The following is a 25,858-nucleotide window of genomic DNA, read 5'->3' as shown; positions in this document are numbered from 1 at the left end:
CAGAATAGAGATCTAATCCCACTGCCCATTCAAGGTCCCTTCAAGCACACTTTAAGAGGAAGGGTGAAAAGTCTATAATACCACAACTATCTCTTATCTGTCTATCCATGCTCCCTGCTTATCTACTGTGTAGAAATATATGGGAAGAATCAGGCCAAGAAGCTTAATGCATGATGATCTTTGGGCATTTGGTAGTCATCATTAGACTCTCTGGCCTTGGGGGCAGCAAACTCAGAAAGTCACTCTCTTCAGTTTCAGTGGGTTCTCAGAATGTTCAAAATGTCCATCTCATGCCATTCCCCCAAATTCTCCCTTTGCATCTGGAGTTGTGACTCTGTGGAGTGAAGAAGATATGGCCTCAGCAGATGGCAGAGAATGTTCTAGTGTGATGAGAAGAACTGCCACACACTGGCTGTTTTTTTAGGCTACAAAGATGTTTTATATTGAGCACATAGGAAGAGAGGCCAAACCCTGAATCCTGGAGGCACAGGTTTTGACACTTTCCTCATTCTTTGGCTTAAGCAGTGGGCTTTGCTGTATTTAACCACTAAGTTTAGAAACACACTGTTTGGTAGTGCTGCATGCTTTTAATCCCAGCACTAGGGAGGCAGGGGTGGGGGCGGGGGTGGGGGTGGGGGTAGAGGCAGAGACAGGCAGATCTCTGAGTTCAAGGACAGCCTGGTCTATAGAGTGATCCAGGACAGCCAAGGCTAAAAAGAAAGGAGAAGGCCAACCTGGAATTCCTGCCTTCCCATTACTGCAGGTTAAAAGGAACATTAAGGAGACTCAACCTTCAAAGAACAGTAGGCTGTCTGTAGTAGAGGCAGACTGTATTTATATGCAATTCACCTCTTTTGTGTCTAAGAAAAGCCACCTGAAGAATCATTTGCTGGGAAATAAGGTCTGTGTGGCTGAAGCAGTGGACACTATGGGCATGGTCTTGCCAAAGGCTGACTTTCTCCGAAGGTCTGTCTGTTGCCCAGAGTGACAGCCACTTCGGTGGGCAAATAGAATGGTCATCTCTCCTCCTGAGGAGACTGCTTCGGGCTGGGACCCCTTCAAGGTGGCTGGCTGTTCATGCTTTCCAGAGGTGGGACTGGAGGCAGAGTGTTTGGTGGGCGGAGGGCTGTAATTCTGAAATCTCACGGTTTTGACTTGCTGTAAAATAGAAAGAAGAGCAAAGGACCATGGGTAAGATACGTGTTCCGTCCTCAACCCTTTGATGATAGGATTTATGTGGTCTCTTTACAGTTGTCTCCATTCAAAACAACTCATTGATATGGAATTCATTCAGCAAGTACTTGTGTCTACTACACATGTTGTCATGACCCTGTCAGGTGCTGTTGATCTGAGAGTGAACAAACCCAAACTTCCCAACTGGAAATACATGTTCACCTTTTCCCTCTCCCCTTTGTTTTTCCTTAAGGTCTATGTCAAGGCCTGGCTCTTCCTCATGGGCTATACTAATCACCCCACTTGGAGAGTCTCATAATTACCTGAGAAATGCTCACCAAAGACCTAGTTCCTAGACACCTGCTGTTGCCATGTAGCCTTCCGAATGTTGACTGACTTCCCCACACATTAAGATGAATATGCAGACCAGCATTCCTTGTGTCTCTTTAAAAGATGGAAGATTCTGATCTAGGTGTGGTAGGTAGCACAGGCATTTGGAGGCTGAAGTAGGGGACTTCTCAGTTTGAGGCCAGCTTGAACTATATAGTGAAAAATCTGCCTCAAAACCAAAATAAGAAAACCCAAATGCAAACATCAGAAAGAATCTAAGAGCTGGAACTCTGGGCCAATTCTGGCAATGCCGGGCTGGGCTGAGAAATTGCTCCCTTTTTATTAGACTGTGTCTTCAGCTTGCTTTAGCCTCTACCTCACTTTGCTTCCTCTCGTGCCTCCTAGGTGGTTATGTGTCATACTTGGCAATTGCAGGTGTTTGTTTTTAGCCAGTCACTATTCCAGGGCTTAATAAAGTGTTCTTCTGCGCTACTGCCTGGGAATCGCCCCTTTGTTCCATCAAATTCTATCATTTTTTGTCTTTAAGCATCTCCATACTTTCTGATTCTCTCTGTTTCCTGTGGGATCTTGGGACTTGCTAAATGACTTCAGAGTTTGTAAGCTGTGTCTGATGATTGGGGTACTGGACATCTGGGTCATGGAAGAAGCTGAAAGAAGTCCTCCCAACCCCTCTGTCAGTCACCACGACCTTTTCCAAATGCATTTCCTTAAAAGCTTAGCAGGAAAGCCTGGGCTTTCTTATAGGATACAGATGTCAGCTGTGTGGCTTTAGGCAATACTGTCTAACTCCCCAAGCCTGTTTCCTCATCTAAATGAGGATGAAAATACTATCTACCTCAGAGGGTTGTTATCAGGGTTTAATGAGATGGAACACATGGAGTACCGTGCACAGTGTCTGCTAGCATCTTTAGTATTTAGTAAAGGCTTAACGAATAGGAGGGAACACCATCCTGTCTATTTTGAAGGGAATGGGTAATGGTGGGATGGTAGTGATAGAGGTGAAGGTGCTGATGTGGGGGATGATTGATGGATGCGGTGATGCTCAATAAGCTGAAGGCACGTGATGAACATCACATGATTCCTTTAATGTCACTCTTTCCTTTTCATCACCTCTCTTGCTTCGAGAACCTTAGGAAGATCCATGCCTTCTAGAGGAAAAATGTCCAGATGTTAACAGATCTGATGATGGATGCCAAAGAGGTCAAGTTAGCTGTTATAATAATCATTTGATGTGACTTTGATGTGACTTCCATGTGATTAAATTCTCCTGAGTTCTAGTTGTTCCTGCCATCTGATGAAAAAGTATGTGTCGAGCCCTGTGTCAGTACGACACGTATCTTACATCATTTAATCTCATCTCCAAGCCTATGTATGGTCATTATTATTATTTACTTAACATCATTTTGATTTATTTTTATTTTATATATGTGCTTTGTCTGCACATCTGTATGTGCACCATGTGTGTGCTTGCAGAGGTCAGAAGAGGGCATCAAATCTCTTGGAACTGGAGTAGTGGGTGATTATGAGTCTCCATAAGGGTACTAGGGACCTAATCCAGGTCTCTATAAGAACAGAAAGTACTCTTAACTGCCAAGTCTTCTCTCTAGTCCTTATATTATTTTTTCTGTGGATTAGGCAAATAAGTAAGTTATGGCTAAATAAACAAAGCCTCAGAATAGTGAAGCATTTTGGCCAGAGCCTCCTAACCAGGGTGGCAATTTAAATTGAGCCACGGTTTCTCCAGGCTGTCTCTGGATCTCAAAAGAAGCATGTATAAAGGGATGCCTAGCAAGGAGAAGGTGTGCTTTCTGTTAGTGGGATGGAAGTGTGTTGTGTGTGAGGATTTTATTGGAGGCTGCCAGTGTGGTTGCCAATGTCCACCAATATGACAGTGTCATGGTGTGCAAGGCTGGGAGGCTAAAGGGTCAGGCTCTCAATGTCACTCTATACCCAGTGACAGTCATTCCCAATATCGGTCATTCTCAGTGTCAGTCATTCCCAGTGTCAGTCATACCCAGTGTCACTTATTTCCAGTTCAGTCATTCCCAGTGTCACTTATTCCCAGTGTCACTCATTCTCAGTGTCAATCACTCATACTCAGTGTCAATCACTCATTCCCAGTGTCAATCACTCATTCCCAGTGTCAATCATTCATTTCCAGTGTCAATCATTCATTCCCAGTGTCACTCATTCCAAGTGTCAATCACTCATTCCCAGTGTCACATATTCCCAGTGTCACTCATTCCCAGTGCTACTCCATTCTTACCTTTTCGATACCATTTTTTGAATTTTCTGGTTTCACAAGGATGGAGGGTGGTGCAGATGCAGGCGGCTTGGGTGGTGGTTCACTCTTGATGGGCGTTTCTTTGCCTTCCATAATGATGGAATTGCCTGCTGAGTGGATCCTGGTCTTGCTACTTCTGTTCATGCAGGTCAGGGCAGGCTCCCCGGTGGAAATAGATTTAGACCCCATCTCCACCATTATTGGTGTTGGGGAAGGTATCATTCCCTGTGGCTGATAAAACTGGAACTTCTGAGGCCGGATCACCATGGCAGGACTGCACCTGAGGGAGCCCACCATGAAAGTGGGGATCCCTGATTGAACTGGTCTCTGCAGAGATCCATCTGGGAGATGACAGAACAGGTATCAGCAATAGGATGGATGATATCATTTTGCATTTAGGCTGCAATGTGTCCTGATATTCCTGAATAGATAGATAGGTGCTTTCCTAAAGTGACTGTGCTTACTCTTTCTTAGAGTCTTTCAAAGGTGACCTATCTTTATTTGGTGTCATTTGGGGATGCTAGCGAGGGTAACAGTCTAGCTGAATGCTGTGTGAGGTGTCTGAAAGTATGTTGCTTCAATTTACATTCCCTTCTTCTCTCCTCTCTGGTCCTTTCCCTCTCCTCTCTGGTCCTTTCCCCTCCCCTCCCCTCCCTACTCTCCTCCTTTTCTCTTCTTCTAGTCTTTTAAGATGGCTAGAGAAACAGACACAAAATTTCACAGTGAGAAGCAGACAGGCCAGAGAGGAAGAAGCAACCTAAGAACACAAAGTGAGCAGGCAACAGAGAAGGAAAGCTAAACAGGGAGAAGACTACAGTCTGCCTACTGAAGAAATTGCTAATAGACATGTTAAGCAAGTGAGTTAGGACAGCATCTGAGAGTACCACCTGTGCTCATTGCCCATGTTTATTTCCTGCTCAGTGAACATTCAGAACCAGAACAGAGTGTGGATTGCATCTTACAAGATACACAGACAAAGGGCTCCTGAAGTCACCTACTGTTTACTGGCTAGCATTATTATGTGAAGGAAAGCATGGTGTGCCTGTCCTAGCAATGCAAAGTCTGACAGTGTGGGTCTGTGTCTCACTGAGACAGTCCTTCCTCCAAGTCCTCCCTGAGAGGCTCTAAGGAGGAGGTCCCATCCCTTAGACATAAATCCTATAGGTGACCAAGGGAATAGGAGGTTCCTTGTCTTTGGGGAAGATTGGAAGTTATCTCTGTGAAGCATTGTGGGACATCTTTCAAAGGATATCTAAGCATTTAGAGAACCATATATCATCCATGATGGTCTTTCCTGACACCTCTTGGACACGTGTGAATCAGTCATTTGTGTCTAGTATAGAGGGCCCGGGCCAAGTCCACACTATTGTGGTTATAAAGTTCCACCAAGCAGGAAGTAAATATGGACAATGAGCCCAGGCGTGCCTCAGCTGCTTGCTGCAAGCATGTTGCCATTTGCTGAGTTTGACCTTTGCATTTAGACATTTGCTTTTTTTCACTGACAGCCCCTTGAGTGGCATGGGCCTTTGGGGAGACTGACAGCTTGACCTGTGTCATCTTGGAAAAAGAGAGAAAGGAAAGGGTCTGGAACTAGGGAAAGCAAAACACCACCAGGCCAGTGTGTCCTTAGCTCTGGGGTATATTTGGGAAATTTGGCTTCTTGCCTGTTTATCTGGTCAGTTTCCAATTTTCAAAAGATTTAATGCTCATTTATTATGTAGGCATGCAACACAAGCAGTCAAAGCTCCAGGTCAATCAAGACGTACACAGCAATACAGAAGGAGTGTATTAAAAATGTGAGCAGCTGCTGAGTGTTGATGTAGCAAATACTGCAGATAAAATTATCCATGGCCTGAGGTCAGTATTTCTATTTTGGTCAAGCTTCAAAAATGGCATATATAGCTTGATCTTGCTAGCCCTTTTTGTTCTGGGAATACTTTTACTCCTGCCCATCATGTTAAAGCTTTTCTTTAACAACATAAACATGTTGGCAGCCAAAGTACATGGCTTGAAACTGAAAATGGTCCCCCAGACAGAGTTATTAAATTAACAGGCTGGCAAGCCAAGGACGGGTAAAATTCTGCACAGAGCCTTACCAACCTAAGACAGAAATGCATTGCTTCTGATAATGCATATTCCCATGACAGGAAGGGAAGGCATTCTTGTCAGGATGACCTAAGATAGGCTCAGTCTTGTTAATGAAATAAAAAGGTAGAGAGGTGGAGAGCCTTTGGGGCTGCTTGGCAAGAATCTGACATAGGCCAAGGACAAGAAAATGGGCTGCTTGGCAGGAATATGACATTGGCCAAGGACAAGGAAGTAGACTTCAAGCGGAAATCAGACATTAGGCCAGAACAAAGAAGTAATTTCAGGCAGGAATCTAAATCTTAGGCTAGAACAAAGAAGTATTTCAGACAGGATTCTAAATTTTAGGCTGGAACAAGGAAGTAGGCTTCAGACATGAAAATGACCTTGGGCTAGAACAGGGAAGTAGGCTCAGATACTTTGGTCATCCTGATAAACCCTTACAAACAGTTATCACGGGAGTGTTCACATAATTGAGTTTAATACTTTGCTTTTCCTTTGACTATTTGTGTTTATTTTATTGCTCATTCCTTGACTATTTGCATCTATTGTATTGCTAGACCCTCAACTTAGAACTGACCTTAATACATGCATGTATTCAAAATGGTATAAAAGCATAAAGAAGGAGGGAGGATGGGATAGGAGGTTCTAGGGAGGGGAAATGGGGAAAAGGGATGGCATCTGTATTGTAAATAAATAAAATATCAATAAAAAATAAATAAATAAAAATGTGGGCAGTCATAAGTGGAATGCAGTTCTCTGCATTGTTAAGTGATCTAGGCCGAGGGAACATCTCAACCCCAAACGAGCGCATTCACCATGTAGATGGGCTTGTTTCATTGTAGTAGTAATGAAGTTATTTATTTACTAATAATTAATGTTACTTTAGCAATAACAATTTTTTAAAGGTATTTTTAAAAATGCCATGTTCTTGGGAGCTCATTATGTGGTAAACTCCGTATTGTTATTTGTTATATTTGTCTGTTGGTTAAATCTGATGGGGATACAATGCTCACGCTAGATAACATATGGATGGTGATGAGGTGAGTTGTATTATTTTCATTTTATAAGTGAGGAGAATAAAGAGAGTGGTAACTTGTACAAGGTTGTTACAGTGAATTCTAGGGGGTGGGGGCGGCAGGAAAGAAGGGGCTGAAGGCTGAGGCAGGAGGATACATTTAAGAGACTATGCAGGTTATGAATTGCAAAGACTGGGATACAGGTAAGTGAAGACATATGCTTTCTTTTGATATACATATGTATATGTGTATGTATATATAAGTATTCCCATGTGGCGCACTGTCCCTTGTGCCACTCTTATGTCTGCAATGCTGCAGCTCACGTTTAGTCATTTGTTGAGTTTGTAGGAGAGACTGTAGGGTCAGTTTGAGGGAGGGCACATCCCACACTTGGACTGTGACAGGAAGGAATCCTTGATGTCTTGTACAATGAGGCTTCCAGATTGTTTCTTTTTTTTTTTTTTTTAATCCCCGGGGAAATGTTGAGATACTAATAACAGCACAGTATAAATGATATCTCTGAGTGACTGCTGTGCATTCAGTGTGGATGCTATATAGGAGAAAACAGAAGTCATAGGGCAGTTCATGGAGGGTAACTATCAGGTACCTCTATTAATCTTGAAAACTTTGGACCTGGTGGGTTTAGGATGTGAGTCTTGCTTTTATATAACCTTTTCAAGAAGAATCTCTCTGCATGCATTACACAAACAACATAGTAGAAAACAGGGCCTTTTAACACTGTCTTTAGCATCTCATCTTTGACTCTGAGCCCCTGTCCACACAGGGGTATCCCTAGAACACAGTCTGAGCAGCACTGAGCAGTAATATCAGCCTTTGAGTGGTTTTGAATAAAAATCAGTACCCTTTGGCTATAATCCAATTATAAACTGCCCCTCAGCTTGGTATCACCCCATTCACCATATATGTTTAAGTGGACCTGGACAGTGACCTTCAGGTAGTCTGGGATATACTCCATAAAAGCACTTGGGACTTATTTTTCGCAGAGTCTGAGCTCAAAACAAACACAATGTTTTAGTGGAAAATTTCCAGTGTGTCCCAGTTGGAAGCCCCATCATTATTAGCTCTAGGCACGTACCTCTCCACCAGTACTTACTCTTTCTCATGCTGCTCCGCACTTTCCTAAGAGACCCTTGTCCAGAAGTCCCTGGGCTAGGTGTGCTCCTCGAAGGGTTAACTACGGCAGTGGGCACAAAGACAGATTTGAAGGGTCCACTTTGCCGTGGATCACTTTCTGAAAAGCTGCCCTGGGAGGACACAGAGGAAGTGGATAACGCCCATGTGGTGCAGACAGTGGGGCTCCGGGAATCAGGAAAACTAGATGTCTTTCTAGCTGTTGAACTATTTTTTAAAAAGAGAATAAATGGAAAGAAAATGTTCAGTCAAGAATTCTGTCTTTTTTTTTTTTTGTCAGCTCTCTCATATGAATGTAGCCTTCTCAACTACCCACTCCAATCTGGCTAAATTGATCCCACCTCCACGGACCTTAATAACTATGTCCTGACAGCAAGGAAGGGCTCACAAGGTCCTGGTAGAACTTGCACACTCAGATTTCATTCCTTCGTATGGCCCTGATATCCCCTCATTCCACACTCCTTCAGCCCGATTCAGGGCACATATCTTACATGAGTTTACTGTTCTTTGCTTATTCTGTTTATTGAGTCTGTTTATCCAGTAGTTTTCCCACTAGATGCTGAACACTTTGAAGGTGAAGATTTCTAAGGCTTATTTTATAGCCTCTGTGTTCTGTATGGACTACTGATTAATGTGCGTGTCCACTGGCTGCCATAATGGTTTCAGAACTCCCTCCTAGTAGTTTTGGCTAACACACGATGGGTACTTTCACTGGCCAGGTACTTCACCCATATAGTGTGAGTTTTTCATAAGTGTTTTCTGTGTAGCACTGGTATGGCCATGGTTTAGAGATGCAGAGATTAAACAGACCATACAAGACTAGAGAGAGAGCTTAGTTGATAATGGACTTTACGTGAAACCATAAGGACCCAAGTTTAGTCTCCATCATCCATATACAAAAGAGCCAGCTGTGCTGGTATCATGTCATCCCAGTTCAGGGAGGCAGAGACAGGCAGATTCTCAGAGCTTGCTGGCTAGTCAGCCTAGCCTAATTGTTGAGTTCTAGGTCCCAGTAAGAGACCCTGGCTCAAAAGACACAGTGGATGATTCCAAAGGAATGACACTTGAAGTTGACCTCTGGCCTCCTCACCTACTTACACATAAATGTGGCTTCTCTTACACACACACATACACACACACATACACACACACACACACACACACACACAGAGGGAGAGAGAGACAGAGACAGAGGAGAGAGAGAGAGAGGAGAAAGACAGACAGTCAGAGAGACAGAGACCAAGAAACAGAGACTCATGCTTACTTGTTCAAGCAATTACTGGAAGTTTGAAACCTGGTCTAAGCCAGCTCTCTGTCCTACTTCTGAGCTATACCAACTCCAGGGTTAGTTAGTGAAAAAATTTTTTCACCCGAAATAAATTAAAATGACTGTAGCCCTGAAGTGACTTCATAAGATGCTATCACTTCAGTCTTGGGCTGTGAAATCATGAACAACATTAAGGTTTTATAAACAGCAAGCTCATGGACACTATTTCCAGTTTGAAACCCAGTGGAGTACATGGCAGTAGGTATTACTTGACATTCCTTTCTCTCCCTGTCACTGATCCAAGGCCTGGCATCCTGTTTCCTATGTGCAGCCTACCAATCAGCCCATCACTCTGTTGATGAATAGCCTCTGATAATACTACAGACATAAAGAATTCCACCAAGGCCCTGGTGTAGAAAGTCCTCCTGGTGTCCTACTGCCCAGTAGCCTCCATGGTTTTCTTTAGGCTGTTTCTCCTTGTTCTTCCTTGTCCTCTTTTCCACTATTCAGCTCATTATAAATCACAATGTGTACTATAGTAATGAGCCAGTGCTGTATGAAGGTATGCTTGCTATTGTTTAATGGTAGCCAATGCTATTCAAGAAGCATAGGTTGCCACAGCCTCTAGGAACTGACGTCTGCTACAAAGGACCTTCTAAGCAGAGCTGTCAACCTGCTCTGGTTTCCATGGCATGGTCAATGAAGAATGGAGTAGTTCATCAGTGAGAAAACAAGACTACATTCTAGAAATATAGTCTGGGCACTGAAGCAGCTCTCCAGAAACTAGCTAACACCTTAGAGAGCAGCTGACTGTCTTTTGAACAAAGGCCACTAGGAGTTGCTTGCTGCAAAGTACATAAGCAATAGACAAGATTATTTCCCAAATTGTTTCCCAGCAGAAGCAACAGAAGCAAGGACAGAATGCAGCTAATTAGGTTCAAGTCAGTCTTATTCCAATGGTCCCTTCTCTGAGTGATGGCTTATGGCACCAGCTATAAAGCTCATCACTGGCTTGATTCCAGGAACTCCTGAATTGTGATTTTCCCACCCAGTGCTGACTCCCTCTGTGTCTTTTGGCAAAAAACTTACCACTTACCTAGTGTTTTCTTCCAACATCAAAGCACTTTTCTAACATGTATTAATTAATCCCCAGGAACCCCCAAACTTGAAGACATTATGATCCTTGTTTTCCAGAGGAGACTGGAAGACATTCTGGGCTTAAGTGGGAGGAGTGGATACTCTGGTTTGCTCTGCTAACAGGTCCCTGCGTCCTTTTCTTTCTGTAATATTGGGGCTTATCCTATTTTCAAAGAGAGCATTTCACGCAGCAGTTCTGCTGGGCTTGCCACCAAAACAGTGAAGGAGAAAGGTTGACTCTGGGCAACTTTGTAATGTCTGTGTGGAGAATGAAAGGCCAGGTAGTGATGGCCCCTTGTCACTTTCCTCCACCCATAAGGCACAAAACAGGCATATGTGTCTATGAAGGCTACAGTAAAGAACCATCGTGTATAATTACATAGAAGGGAATTTATTTATTGGGAAGACAGGAGACAGGTGGAAAGGACCTGGAGTATTGATGGTATTTGCTGGCCTCACCATAATGATCTTCAGCTTTTTGTATTCTTCTCTCCCTGGCTCCAGTTTCAAAGTGGAAGGAGGACTGCAAGATTTGCCAAGCTAAACTGCTGTGGTGGCGCATACCTGCAATCCCAGCATGCAGGAGATGGAAGGATGAGGATAAGTGTTTTAGGGTTTCTCTTGCTGTGAAGAGATACCATGACCACAGCAACTCTTATAAAGAAAAAAACTTTTAATTGGGGCTGGTTTGCAGCTTCAGAGGTTTAGTCCATTATTGTCATGGCAGGAAGCATGGCAGTGCAAAGGCAGACATGGTATTGGAGAAGAAGCTGAGAGTTCTACATTTGGATCTTCAGGCAGCAGAAACACAGCGAGATACTGGGCTTGCCTTGAGCATTTGAAACCTCAAAGCCTACCCCTCAGTGACACACTTCTTCCAACAAAGCCACACCTACTCCAAAGGGCCAGACCCACCCCAACAAGGCCACACCTACTCCAACAAAGCCATACCTACTTCAACAAGGCCACACCTTCTAATAGTGCCATTCTTTGAGCCTATGGGGGACCATTTTCATTCCAATCACCATAATAAGTAACTCAAGATGAGCTTCATCTATACAATAACATCAAGGCTAGTCTAGGCAACACAAGACCCTGTCTCATGCATCAACAACATCCAAGAAAGGAAAGCTAGTTGTGGATAGAATGGGAAAGTTGAGGATCACCACCTACTGAGACCACACAGGAAAAAGAGTCAAGTGGATGCTGGTGCTGTTACAAAGGGGTTTGGATGCTGGACAGATGGATGCATGACAACTACTTTGTAAACCTGAGCCTGTTTGTGTCTTTAGGGTCTGGGAGGAGAAGAGACTTCATGAAAGCACAGGATTAGCTGTGGTTAATAGGAGCTAGATATGTTGGTAGCTGGAGTATATGTTTTCAGTATGAGTAATTAAAATGTCCTACTTATTGAATCTTAAATAGAAACTTGTCATTTTGGTCTTTTTTTTTTTTTGAGACAGTCTTGCAATGTAGCACTGGCTGGCTTGATACTCACTATATAGCCTAGCCTTGTCTCAAACTCATGCCAATCCTCTTATCTTAGCTTCCCGGAGTGCTGGGATTACAGGCATGTGTCACAATGCCCAGCTCTGGTCGGTTCTTATCTATAGTTAATCCCTAAACCCTGTCTCAGTTTGTAGGGCATGATGCTTTAAGAGCAAAGGTGTCAGAGCCCAGGGGGCATCTCACATCTCACATCTCTGAGCCATGGCTGTTAGCATCATACACAAAGGAGCTGAAGGCACTACAGAGCCAGCATTGTAACTAGGAAACAGACAAGGGAGGCAGACAGAGCAGAAAGGAACCTTGCATGTGTTGTCTAACCCACTAGTTTCTCATGTAGAACTTGATATTATAGCAGACTAAGCTGACAATGGACAGCATTTTTTCAGTCCTGAGAAACGGGAGGATGAAACTTAAAACAATGGATGTATGGATAGGAATAATGGCTAGCTGTATCTGGCTAGACAAATTTGGCATATATCATCCACTTCTAAGGTTAGTGGTGATAGGAGCTTTCTTTATATGAGAAATATCATCAAAGAAGAAACACATGGATCCTCTCTAACCCAAAGGCATTTTGGGACAGAGGGGCTTGTTTTTGAGAATGCCACTTCCCCATGAGAAATCTATGTCTCAGCCTTGGCATCTCATTATCTGCTAGTGTTCTGATTTCTGTGGACTTGGAGATGAGCATCAGCTTACTGTCAGTTTGTGGTGCTAGAACCCCACCACTCTCTGGCATGCAGCCATTTCACAGGGCTAAACACAGATATGCATGACCTACTTGAGGGCACTGGGTACCTACCCAAGAGAAGACCAAGGAGGAACAATGGAAGAAGGAACATTGGGAAGCTGGAATCCCACACACACAGGGCGACCACACATCCAGATTGTCCCAGAAAATGGACAGCTGTCCTCAGTTTACACTCCTTCAAAATACTCATGTATGGATGGTAAATATATGACCACTTTCATTCATACTAATAATTTGATGATCCATCCTGGACTCTGGGTTAACCATGGTGTACAAGCAGAGATGCTGGCAGTCAGTGTGGGCCCTGGACTATGGGTCAGAGCCCATAGAAAAAAATGTTCCCAGGTCTGGATAGGCATCCTTCCTTGTCCATCACTGGCCCTTCATGGTTACTCTACATTCTTTTTAATACCTTCCAGCTTTGGTTCATTTTATTTGGTTCATTCTGCCATCCATGGCAACTGTTGCAATGACCTTACCCTCTAGGTCTGTCTCTCCTCTTCTTCCTTGAGGATTTTTGCTTCTGGCTTCCTATTAGTCTCCTGGCCCCTCACCATACCATAATGATCTCATCTAATCTCACGGCTTTAGTAAGCATCACAAGACCAGGGCTCTTTCCTCAATGATTGACATGTCTACTTAGTGGCTCACCAGCAGTTTTACTTGTGTTACTAACAGGCACCTCACAGTCTGCTGTAAAGTAAGTGTTTGCTTGCCCACAGCTCAAGCCCATCATCTGCTAATGTTTTCATCACTGGCATCCTAATAAAGCAGACACTCTATTGGTTAACCAGAGGAAAAACCTCACACTCATCTTTAATCCTCTGTCCCTTCCCACTTAATAGTTAATGTCAGAAAACCCCTGATGCCTCTAGCTTTAAGGGATTTGCGGAATCTACAGCTTCTAATTATCACTCCGTATGCTCACAGTGTGATGACTTACCCTCACAGTAGGGTTGGTATGGTACTCTCTTAGCTAGATTTTCTGGCTCTACCCTTTCTTCTCTACAGTTTATTCTCAACCCAGCAAACAGAGAGATTATGGTTAAACATAGGCTAGATCATATTGGTCTTCTGCTCAAAAACTCTGCTGTGGAGTTAAAACCAAACCCTTCATTATGACTTAAGAATTCTAGATGAGTTAGCCCTATTTACCATTCTTACCTCATCTTCAATTGGCCTACCTATCATTTACTCTAACCTAGTCTAGTTGGTTTTCATGTCAGGTACATTCCTACCCCAGGCCCTTTGAACTTGCTGTTCCTGTGGACTGCAATGTTCTCTTCACAACCATCTTGTCTCACTCCAGCATCTCCCCCATTCTCCTTTCTTCTCAGGAAGGCCAAATCCTTATGCACAGATGTAAGTATGTTGTGAGTCTCTCTCTCTCTCTCTCTCTCTCTCTCTCTCTCTCTCTCTCTCTCTGTCCGTCTCTCTCTCTCTCTGTGTGTGTGTATGTATGTTTGCATGTGTTATTTACTAATATTTTTCCAGGTTCAGGAAAGGTATGATATCTGACATTTAGTGAACATTAAGAGACTGGAGAGATGGCTCAGTAGTTAAAAGTTGTTGCTCTTGCAGAGGCCCAGAGTTTGGTTCCTAGTGTCCATATGGTGGTTCATAACCATTTATAATTCCAGCTCCAGGAGATCTAACGCTGTCTTATGGTCTCTGAGGGCATCAGACCTGCACACAGTACACGTACATACATTCAGGCAAAATACGCATAGAAACTAAATCTAAAGAACATGCAGTAAATGTTTAAAGAGATAAAAGCATCAGTTACACACACTTTTAGTTAGCTATTCTTCCAACAAATTCTAGGCATCTTACATCCAAAGTAATGGTTATGATGTCTTATTCCAACTTCTGTCATACACACACACACACACACACACACACACACACACACACACACACATACACACACACAAAAACCCTTTCTTGAGGTGCTTAAGGACCTCAATTTTGCCTGTACTCTTCTTAAATTGGGACCTTCTACCTGGCCAGCCAGCTGTGTAAAGGAAATTATATGTGTTAGAAAATGTAGCCTTTTTTTGAACCCAAGTCATCTAAGTCATATCCCCTCTTCTCTGCTGCCAGTCATGGCCTCTGTTTGGCTCCTGGCACACACATCACTCACATCCGTTGTTTCTCATAGGTTAAAGCAGCCTGTGTCATCAGTTTCTCCAATGCTGCAGTTCTTTCTTTTCTCACCATTATTGCTGCCCTCCTCTGGACACAGGGCCCCACCTAAAGGATGGCCTGCCAAAGTGTCTCATAGAGTTTGCCACTCTCAGGGTTTTTGACCCTCTGACATGTCACAAAGACAGGTTTGGCATGTGACAAGGGCCTCATTGTCTCGTGACTGGGCAGGTGGTGGTGGAAGTTACAACATGTTTGAGATCTGTGTGAATTTATGGGCACAGTGTGAAGAGACATGGCAAACTGTCAGTTGGTGGCATTGATTAGGTATGTCACTGGGAGAGCTGGGACAGAAGGGCTCCTTCAGGGTAACTTGTCTTTCACTTGGGCATGGCTGGACAAGCATGTGTTTGATTCTATGGAAATTTTGCCTCATACTCAAGTGTCCTGAGAACCTTTCTAAGATGCCCTGGGAAGGCATCTGATCACATTTTTCCATTAGTCTCATCAATGGTATTGTTTTGGTGTTAGATGTGATGTGGGAAATGTGGGTCTTGGCCTCAAACACAGCTCTAAGCAAGTCATTTCACTGCATATCAGTGACTTCATGTGCAGAATAATATGTGACAGGCTCTTTGGCATGGCCGAGGCATTAAATGAGGCAAAACTGAGCATTGTGGTCCACACCTGTGGTCCTAGTACCTGGGAATCTGGGGCAGGATGACTGTGAGTTTGAGGCCAACTTGTCTAAGTTCCAGGTCAGCCTATAAATATACGATGAGACCTCTGGGGGGAAAATTATAAATATTTTGTGTGTAAGTTAATGGGATGTGAAGGCAAAAGCTGTTTCTTGGCTTATACTCTGAAACAGACACTGGGTCTACAATCATCGGTTCGATGCACAGAAGGGCTCTGGAGATGTACCTGAAAACGGGGATGACATAGTCGCTTGGAAAGATGCCAGTTTGTCCAGTGACTAAGGAGACACCCCTCAGCCAGCCATCTTGGGACTTGCCCAGAACCCTGATGCCTTCGCCCTTCTTCAGGTCCAGCTCTTCAGGTCCTTGGGCCGAGTAACAGTGCAGGGCCACAAACCTAGAAACACAAGGAGCTGGTAAGGAAAGTGGAGCATGCCTGAGGAGGGCACAGAGCTGATGAAGGACTAAGGGAGCGAGTCCCTGTAGCTCACCTGCCAGCACCTAGCAACACAAATCACTAAAAGTGGAAACTTAAACACACGAAGGCAGACAGAAGTGGAGCGACCCTGCTGGAATGCTGGAGGAGGAAGCAGGCCTCCATCTCTTCACTCCATGTAGCTGGAAATTGTAGAGGGGCCAACATGGGCACTGTGACAATGGGGAACTGGCCTCCAGCAGAGAAACGGCTTGAAGGTCAGAATCAGTGGCAGAGGTGTGTGACAGTCTATCTTAGTGCCTTCTCAGTCCTGTCTGCTGTGGTTCTGAAGACAGAAAGGCTCAGGAGACCAGAGTAATGAAGCAGTCTTTGAGCTAAGAGTAGGGTTTGTTTAACTTCTGGGAACAGCCTGGGGGACAGCTGGGTGCTATAAAGTGTACATTAGGAAGTAGGAGGCAGGGGTGATTATCATTAGTATTTTTGAACGTAATGATTCCACCGATGACTGGTGGGTGGAGGGGAATTGCTTTGTGTCATACAAAAACGAGTGAGAAGAAAGACGCTATTCTAAAGTTCACCCAGGAATCAGGTAGGTGGCATCCAGGTATGAGTCATGGTAGTGAGGACAACAGGGAACAGTGAGGCTAAGCTGTGAGAAGAGCTGCCTCATGAAAGTCACTGAAGGAAGAACTTAATTGCCGTGCTGGATTTGGGGTCACCTCAGCCTGGCATGTCCAAGCTTATGGCATTGTGACATGAGGTTGCCATCTTCAAAATTTATGCCCCACAACTGTATAATTGAGCTTACGATAAACATAACGAAAGCAAAATAGATCTAGTAATGTTTTAAGTTAGCTTATGATTTTGTGTTGGGCTGCATCCTTGACTACGTTTGGTCTCATGTAGTGTGTAGGCTGCAGGTGGGACATGCCCAGTAGTCCTCAGAGATCCTAAGGACTGTGAGAGATCCTAAGGACTGTAAGAGATCCTAAACTCTTTATCAAAGTGGTTCTTATATGCAAGTGCTTTTTCTTACCCCAATCCTGAATGTATGCATGTGTGTGTGTATCTTTACTGACGATATAGCAAGTCAATATTCAACTATGACCCAATATTTTAAACCTGAAGTGAGACAATACCCAATCTCCTAGCAATGTTGTGCTTTCTAATCTGTGTTTTTCTCATCTGCACTCACTACCATTGGTGGAAGAGAAGGAAGGGGCGTTGTTGGCTGTTTGGATGTAATGAGTTGGGCATGGAGACTAGGTGGCAGGGGAGGGTGCTGGGTTGGCTCTGAGCTTTTTACTCACATGTTAGTTGAGAGGTGTTGCTGGGAACTGGGCACACTGACCACGGCTGTGGAATGTCCTGGAGAGGCAGGTGCAGGGTGAGAAGTGCTGACCTATACCGGCAGAGGAGACAGCCAAGAAGAACCAGTGAGCACCACAAGCCAGGTGCATGAACAAGACCCAGAGCTACTTGACACAGCTGAAAACCAACATCTATGCCCAGCACCGCCCACCCCTCGCCATTTCTCTGGTTTGTGGCCTTGGGCAGAGTGAGGTGGAGCAGATATAATATGATCTGGTACACAGGTAGTGTACCACGGCTGGGTTCCCATAGGAGTGTAGCAGAGTATGGCAGGCAGGCTGTCAATGTAGAGCCAGCAGGACTGTGAACTTCTTCTGGCCCACCCTACCTAGGTCTTATCTATGTGGGAAAACCTGTGTGTGGAAAATTGTAAGACAACTAACAGGGACTCAGGACTTAGCTCCCCTGCACACTTTATAAGTGCCTTATAAGTATCAACAAATTTAGTTCTTATCAAAGGTAGTTTATTAATGAAAGGGGACACTGTGGGGGACAAGAGTTATTAACTAGGAAAAACAGTTTAAAATTAAGTCTAGGATATGAGTCCACCTGCTCATTAACTACTGATAGTATTAAAACACATACATACATACATACATACATACATACATACAGACACACACACACATCTTAGCGGGATATTCAATAACTTACAGAACATGAATCTGAATCCCTTTCATTTCTCTCAGATAAAAACACAATAGCAATGATAGAAGCCTCTGAACTCTGCCTACTTTCCTAGGAAAAAAGTTACGCTATAATCTATTATCAATCTATCTATCTATCTATCTATCTATCTATCTATCTATCTATCATCTATCCTTTATCAATCCCCCCTCTCTCTTCACCCCCATGTGTGTATGTGTATATGTGGAGGTCAGTTCTATTTGCCATAATAGGTCCTGGGAATAGAATTCAAAACTCACATCCTCAGGTTTGGCAGCAAGCATCTTTTCCTGCTGAGCTATCTCATCAGACTTTATCTTGTTTTTCCTCCCCCACTTCTTTCTTTTTTGAGTCAGGATCTCTCATTGGGACTGGGATCTTGCTGATCATGCTAGGCTGGCCAGCCAGTGAACCATCTCTGGGTTTGCAGGTCCATACCACTCCATCTGAGTCTTTTATCTGGATTCCGGGGATTGCATTGAAGTCTCCTCATTTGTGTGGTAAGCATTTTAAAGGCTGAGCTACCTTAGAATATTTCCCTGCTTCCCTTTTTAGCCTTGCTTTCTGTCTTAGCAATAAAAACCCATTGTTGCAATGAAACCCCATGAACAAACATCACGTTGGTGAGGAGAGTGTTGATGTGACTTATGCTTTCACATCACTGCTTATCATTGAAGGAAGTCAGGACAGGAGCTCAAACAAGGTAGGAACCTGGAGGAAGGAGCTGATGCATAGGTCATGCGGGGTGCTGCTTGCTAGCTTATTCCCTAGTTCAGCCTGCTTTCTTATAGAACCCAGGATCACCAGTCCAGGAATAGAACCACCCACAATGATGGGGTAGGCCCTAGCCCATAAATCACTAATTAAGAAAATGCCCTATAGGCTTGCTTACAGCCCTCATCATATGGAGGTCTCTTTTGTGCTTGTTTGTTTTGTTTTTAGAGATACATGTTCACTACCTTTGGTTATTATACAGTGCATGTAAGTAAAAAGTTATTGTAATGTACCCTATAAAAACTCAGCCAAATATATCCCCCCCACCAAAAAAAAGTACCACAATATAATATATTCTGGCTCACTACATACCATACACTAGTCTCTGTCTGTCTGTCCATCAGTCTGTCCCTCTCTCCAACTCTCTCCTGTTAAAGAGTACACTGGCCTAGTTGGGTGGGTTAAGCCAGGCAGGAATGAAGCACATCCCCTTGTGCTTCATGTTTCAGCTTCATTCATTTTAGATTGTGTGTGTGTGTTTGCATGTGTGTGCGCATGTGCATGTGTCATACATATGTGCATGTGTCTGAGGAGACTAAAGGAACATGTGGGAACCCTCTGGAGATGGTGGCTATGGGTTCTCCATAAGAACATCGAAAGTTCTTAACCACTGAGCTATCTATCTACTTAGTGCAAGCATTGTCTTGAGGTTTCCTCATCTCAAATGACTTTAGCTTGTGTCAAGTTAACATGAAACTATCCAACCCAATCGACCTCTTGTCAACTTGACACACAAGCACATCACTGTCAAGCCACAACTTTCCCTTTTTACTTCATCCCCAAGATGAGACATTATATATCAGAACCACCACATAAAACGTTTTACAAACTTAAAAAGTCTCACTGTCTTTACAATTTTGTTTTTGTTTGTTTTTCGAGACAGGGTTTCTCTGTGTAGCCCTGGCTGTCCTGGAACTCACTCTGTAGACCAGGCTGGCCTCAAACTCAGAAATCCACCTGCCTCTGCCTCCCAAGTGCTGGGATTAAAGGCGTGTGCCACCACTGCCTGGAGTCTTTACAATTTCAAACACTTTAAATTCATTCTGCTTAAAACATTCAAAGTCTCTTATAAAGCCTAAAATCTCTTTCAAAATTTAGTCTCTCAGGTGCAGGATACTGTAAAATCAAAAATAAGTTAAACACACTCTTACTTTAAGAGAGAAATACCAGGACACAGTCACAGTTAGATGAAAGCAATGCCCAGTATCTGGGTTCCCACTAAAAGCTTGAGTCTCTTCTCTAGCTCCAGCCTCTGTATCACACACGGCTTGTCTTCTAAGCTTGGGTAGGATGTACTTCCCACTGCTGCTCCTGTTCTTGGTGGTCATTCCATGGCAGTGACATCTCCAAAATGCTGGGGTCTTCTGCTGCAACTGGGCAGCACTTTAACCAATGGGCTCTCTTCATGGTAATTAAATCTCAGCTTTTTTGTATGGCCCTTTCAATCCTGGGCTGTCAACTGCAACTGAGGCTGCATCTTCATCAATGGCCTCTCCTGGCCTCTCATAGCACCAAGACTTAGCTGCTTTCCATGAACCTTTCACGCCTTCAAAATAGTACCACCTGAATGACTCTTACACTACCAAGTCTGGCAACCAGCTTGAGGTACAACACAGCTTCTATGTGCTGACTTTCAGGAAACACTTCCCAGAAGAATTCCCCTAGTGATGATGGTCTTTCCTTAATCATTACTAATTTCTCAGCTTCAGCTGACCAGCATCAAGTATCCCAGTAAAACAGAGATGATTTAGTGGTTCTGCTCTCCTGTTAACTGGGGCTTATTCTTCAGCCCCGGCTGAGCAGAACCACAGATCTTCACACAAAAGGCTCTATTAGAATCTTTGCTTCCCTTTGGAACTTCATAAACCAGGCTGCCATCATCTGCATGCTCTCCACATTTTTATCTTCCAAGCTCCTACAGAACATCCCACTGAGCTCTCAACACTCAATGGCTCTCTAGCCCAAAGTTCCAAGATCCTTCCACAATCTTCCTGAAAACCTTGTCAAATCTGTCACAGCAATACCCTATAGCCCTGGCATAGACTTCTGTCTTAGGGTCTTATTGCTGTGAAGAGATGCTGTGACCATGGCAACTCTTAGAAAGAAAACATTCAATTGGAGCTGGCTTACAAGTCAGAGTCTAGTTCATTATCATTATGTTGGGAGCCATGGTGGTACTCAGGCAGAAATGGTACTGAAGAGGTAATAGAGTTCTACATCCAGATCCGCTGGCAGCTAGAAGAGAGCAATAACTGGGTCTGGTTTAGGCATATAGAACACTAAAGTCCACCCCAGGTGACACACTTCCTCCAACAAAGCCACACCTTCTTGAACAAGGCTACACTTCCCAATGCCATGACCTAAGTGTTCAAACATGAGTCTATGGGAACCATTCTCACTCAAACCAGCTTTCCCTACTCCTGCTCTCATCTCTGCTGTGTGGTCTTTTTGGCCATGCTGTTTCTGTCATTTATTTCTCACATCTTCTTACTTCTATTTTCTATAAAAAAATCTAAATCATAAATAATTACATACACAGCAAGTGTAATTTTATGCATCACTTATGTAGTAGTATAAGTGATGCGTGTTGTATCTATACCAGTAAACTCAGAATATAAGTAGTAATAGAATATTGTGCAGCTCTCTGCATCTTCCTCAATAACCAACCACATGGCTTCCCTTCCTCTAGAGCAACAAAATAATTTAATGGTTGGGAGTTGTGGTGGTTTGGAGATGCTTGGCCCATGGGAAGTGGTACTATTTATTAGGAGGTCTAGCCTTGTTGGGATAGGTGTGACCTTGTTGGAGGAAGTGTGTCACTGTATAGGCGGACCATGGAGGGCTCCTATGCTCAAGCTCCACCCAGTGTGGAAATGAGAACCTCCTTCTGGCTGCCTTCTGATCAAGGTGTAGAGTTCTCAGCTCCTCCAGCACCAAGTCTCCCTACATGATAACATGCTTCTCACTATGATGGACTGAACCTCTGAAACTGTAAGCCAGCTCCAGTTAAATGTCCTTATAAGAGTTGCCTTGGTCATGGTGTCTCTTCGCAGCAATGGACACCTAACTAAGGGGTCCCTACATCATAAGGAACTGTATGAAAGTGTCACAACATTAGGAATGTTGAGAACCACTGGTCTAATCATTGTGCTAAAATGTGTGCTAGTCATCCCAGGGCTTTTTGTGTGGTTTCTTCCACTCTGTGCTTTCATAAGAAAGCACATGGGGCCAGAGAGATGGCTCAACGGTTAAGAGCTCTGACTGCTCTTCCAGAGGTCCTGAGTTCAAATCCCAGAAACCACATGGTGGCTCACAACTGGGATCTGGTTGAAGAGAGTGACAGTGTACTCCCTTATAGAAAATAAATAAAGCTTAAAAAAAAAGAAAAGAAAGCACATACAGTAAGCATATTCAGTGACATGGAGTTTTGCTGGGTATTTGTGGTTTCTGTCTCCTATTTCATGGCAGGAGTATACCACCAAGGGACTAGTCTGTCGCTTATCTGTCATTTGGGTGGCTTTTAGTTTGGGGCTGTTATGAACAGTGTTGGTATGAACATTCCTGTACATGTCCCCTGTGCCCATGTACAAGAGTTTCTCCAGGATATACACCTAGGAATGGAATTGATGGGCCGTAGGGTACGAACCTGTTCAGTTTTATTAGGTAATAACAAAGTGTTTCCCAGTGTGGCTGTAACAATTTACAAGTCTGCCAGCAACAAATGACAATTCCTGTTATTTTAGAGTCTTGCCAGCATGAGGTAACATGCTCTTTAATATCTGTTCATGTGGTGTATGAAACGCTAACTCATTGTGGCTTTACATTCATGCCTGTGGATGCCAACGGATTTGAGCTTATCCTTTTTCCCTATTTTCAAATGTTTACTGACCATTCTTAGTGCATGAAATGCCTGTTCCAGATCCTCTGTTATCCTAAAGTCCTTGGGTTATTTATTATTTTCTCATTAAGTTGTGGAATTATTATTTTTAGATATAAATTCCTTGTAGCATATATATATATATGTATATATATATATGTAATTCTGTGAGATCTTTTGATGGACAAAATTAATTATATAATATATTCCCACACAGCACTTTTGAAAAATCTTAGCTAAAATGTCTTTTAATCTCAAGATTGTGAGGTGTGCTTCTATGTTGCCTTTTGAAAGCTTCACAGTTTCACCTTTCGTATATACGTTCCTTAGTCCACATGGAATTGATTTTTGACGAGGGAGGAATCCAATTTCATCCTTTCCCCACACAGATACCCAATTAGCCCGTGTCATAGCTCATTCTTCCCATGTGACCTGTGGAGATTTTTGCCATAAATCACATCTCCACACTGTCTGTTTCCAGGTTTTCTAGCATGTTCCATTGGTTTAAAAGAAGCTGGAGCTAAGTACGAGCCAAGTTAGTGACTGCTGTTTTAACTTAAGATGAGTGATATCTGATCAGTGAGCAAGTCACTCCGAATAAACCTCACCCTCTCACTTTAGAAGTCATTTGGCCCCTGGCTTTTTAATGTTGTGTTTGAACATTAGAATTACCTTTTGCATTTCATAAAAACAAACTCTAGAGCTGTTGAATTTGGGGGTACATTTTGGGGGAGGTTAACAACTTTAAGATATTGAAATGTGGGTGTGGTGAGATTGGAGGAATATGACTGAAGGCCAGCTCTGGCCTTTCACCTCCTATCTCCTCTTCCCAGAGGCAGAGCTCATTCTTCCCTTCGACAGTTTGCCATAAATCAGGTCTCCACACTGTCTTGGTTCTAAGGTTTCTGGCATATTACATTGACTTAAAAGAAACCAGAGCTAAGTCTCGTTCCTTCTTTCCTTCTTCCCTCCCTCCCTCCCTCCCTCCCTCCCTCCCTCCCTCCCTCCCTCCCTCCCTCCCTCCTTTCCTTCCTATTGTACTTCCCTGTTGCTCTGGATGGCCTGGAATGGGAATCATGCTGACCACCTGCTTCAGCTGCCTCAGTGATAACGCCTGTGGGCTACCACACCTGGGTCAGACACCATTTAAAGAGAGATACTGAGTTTTCCTGTCTAAAAGCCTGAGACATTTCACCATCTATTTTGTCTTTTTTTTTTTTTATCTTAAGAACTGCAGAAAACTTGACACAACAGTGCCTGTCCTTAATTCCAGCATTGGGAAAGCAGAGACAAGAGGATCAGAAGTTCAAGGTCACATTCTACAACATACCACATTCAAGGCCAACCTGAGCTACATGAAAGCCCATATCAGATAAAAAGAAATTACACTATAAAGCCTGTAACTTTACTTTGCACCCAGTTCTTGGGAGGCTGAGGCAGGAGGACTGCCATTTGAGAGCAACCTAGGTTACATGGTGAGTTCCAAGTCAGCCTGAGGTAAAGAGTTAGACACCGAAAACCATAAATAAATAAATATAAATAAATAGATAAATAAATAGTAAAAGAAAATTACCTTCTTCATTTTCTTTTTGGTATATAGACATGCAGCTATGTTCACAAATGCTGTTTTGATACTAGTAACCTTGATAACAGCATATCTGTTCTCAGTGTATTATTCTGTATTCTTTTGCATTTTCTATATAGACAATAATATAGTATTCATTTAATGACTCTTTTCTTCAAATATTCAATCTTTACTTCTACTTGCTTAGTCTATTGGCCAGGCCTCTAGGCAGGGTTAACCAGAAATATGGCAGGGTCTCGTTCTAACCTTCAAGGGCCCAGCATTTCACCATTAAGCAAGATGTTTGCTGTAGGTTTAGACAGATCCCTTTCACTGAATTGTATTAAGGTTTTTATTCCTCGCTTGATAAAATTTCTAATGTATAATAGATATAGAATTCGATGAAATATTTCCATATGTATTATTTTTCCACACTATATTTCCTCTATATGCTTTAGGATGTTACATAGGCTTTTTTCTTTAACTACTTAACATGATTTATTAGTGTAATTACTTTTTTTCCTTTTTGTTTATTTTTATTTTATATGTATGGTAGTCTTGGCCATGTATCTATGCATCATCTGCATACTGTTCCCTCAGGGGTCAGGAGAGGGCATCAGTTACTATGGAACTGAAGTTACAGACAGATGGTAGCTACTATGTAGGTGCTGGGGATTGAACTCAGATCCTCAGTAAGTCATTGTTCCAATCCTGTGTTTTTATTTTTTATTTGTAATATAAAGAATAACCTAGGCTCCATTAAATACGCAGAGCTTTTCTTTTCCTTTCCTTTCCCTTTCCTTCCCTTCCCTTCCCTTCCCTTCCCTTCCCTTCCCTTCCCTTCCCTTCCCTTCCCTTCCCTTCCCTTCCCTTCCTTTTCTTTTCTTTTCTTTTCTTTTCTTTTCTTTTCTTTTCTTTTCTTTTCTTTTCTTTCCTTTTCATGTTTGGAAGAGTTTAAACACTATCTCCTCAAAGTTGTGAAAGCACTTAAATAGACACCTCTCTGGGTTTTTGTTTGTTTTGTTTTTGTATGTGTTTTTTTTTTTTAAATTCAATTACCTTCCTTCCTGTCCATCCTTCTTTCTTTTCTCTCTGAAAGGATCTGGCTATGTAGTCCTGGCTGGCCTCAAGCTTAAGATACCCTCTCCTGTGTGCTGACTCATTTGGTCAGGTATACTCCACCCTTTGCCTTTGTTTTTCTTAGGCTTTTCTCAGCCATGTTTCTACTGCCTTTAAAACAAGATTTGTGTCTCAGGATAGAGAGAGTGGCTACTATAGTACATTTGAAAGACAAAGGCATATTGTTCCTTAATTATAATCTTTGTCCATTTATTTATCTATTTAATTCATTCACTCACTCATTCATTCATTCATTTATTCATTTATGTATTTATTTGTTGTCTTTGAGATAGGATTTCTCTGTGCATTTCCAGCTGACCTGGACCTTGCTCTGTAGACCAGGCTAGCCTTGAACCCAGACGTCTGCCTGCCTCTGCTTTCTGAGTGTTGGGGTTACAGGTGTGTGCCACTGTCGTCTGGCCCATTGTCTACTTAAAGTATTATGATTTATAATGTAACCACATTTCATTAAGCAATGTA

At 43.0% G+C, this 25,858-nt stretch overlaps 1 protein-coding gene across 1 annotated transcript; it reads right to left on the bottom strand.

Annotated features, from left to right (window-relative positions):
- Positions 1-882: 882 nt before the first annotated feature.
- Positions 883-22,429, bottom strand: LOC114629136 (E3 ubiquitin-protein ligase SH3RF2-like; the record flags this gene model as incomplete). The annotated part of the gene is made up of 6 exons (XM_028777153.1): positions 883-1,158; positions 3,791-4,149; positions 8,027-8,271; positions 15,798-15,968; positions 17,318-17,409; positions 22,295-22,429. Coding segments are annotated over 6 exons (1,278 nt in total), but the record flags the coding sequence as incomplete, so codon positions are not given.
- Positions 22,430-25,858: the final 3,429 nt, after the last annotated feature.

This window comes from Grammomys surdaster, unplaced genomic scaffold (assembly GCF_004785775.1).
Source record: "Grammomys surdaster isolate TR1022 unplaced genomic scaffold, NIH_TR_1.0 278, whole genome shotgun sequence".
Lineage (NCBI taxonomy): Eukaryota > Metazoa > Chordata > Mammalia > Rodentia > Muridae > Grammomys > Grammomys surdaster.
This window is presented reverse-complemented; position numbering and strand designations above follow the sequence as displayed.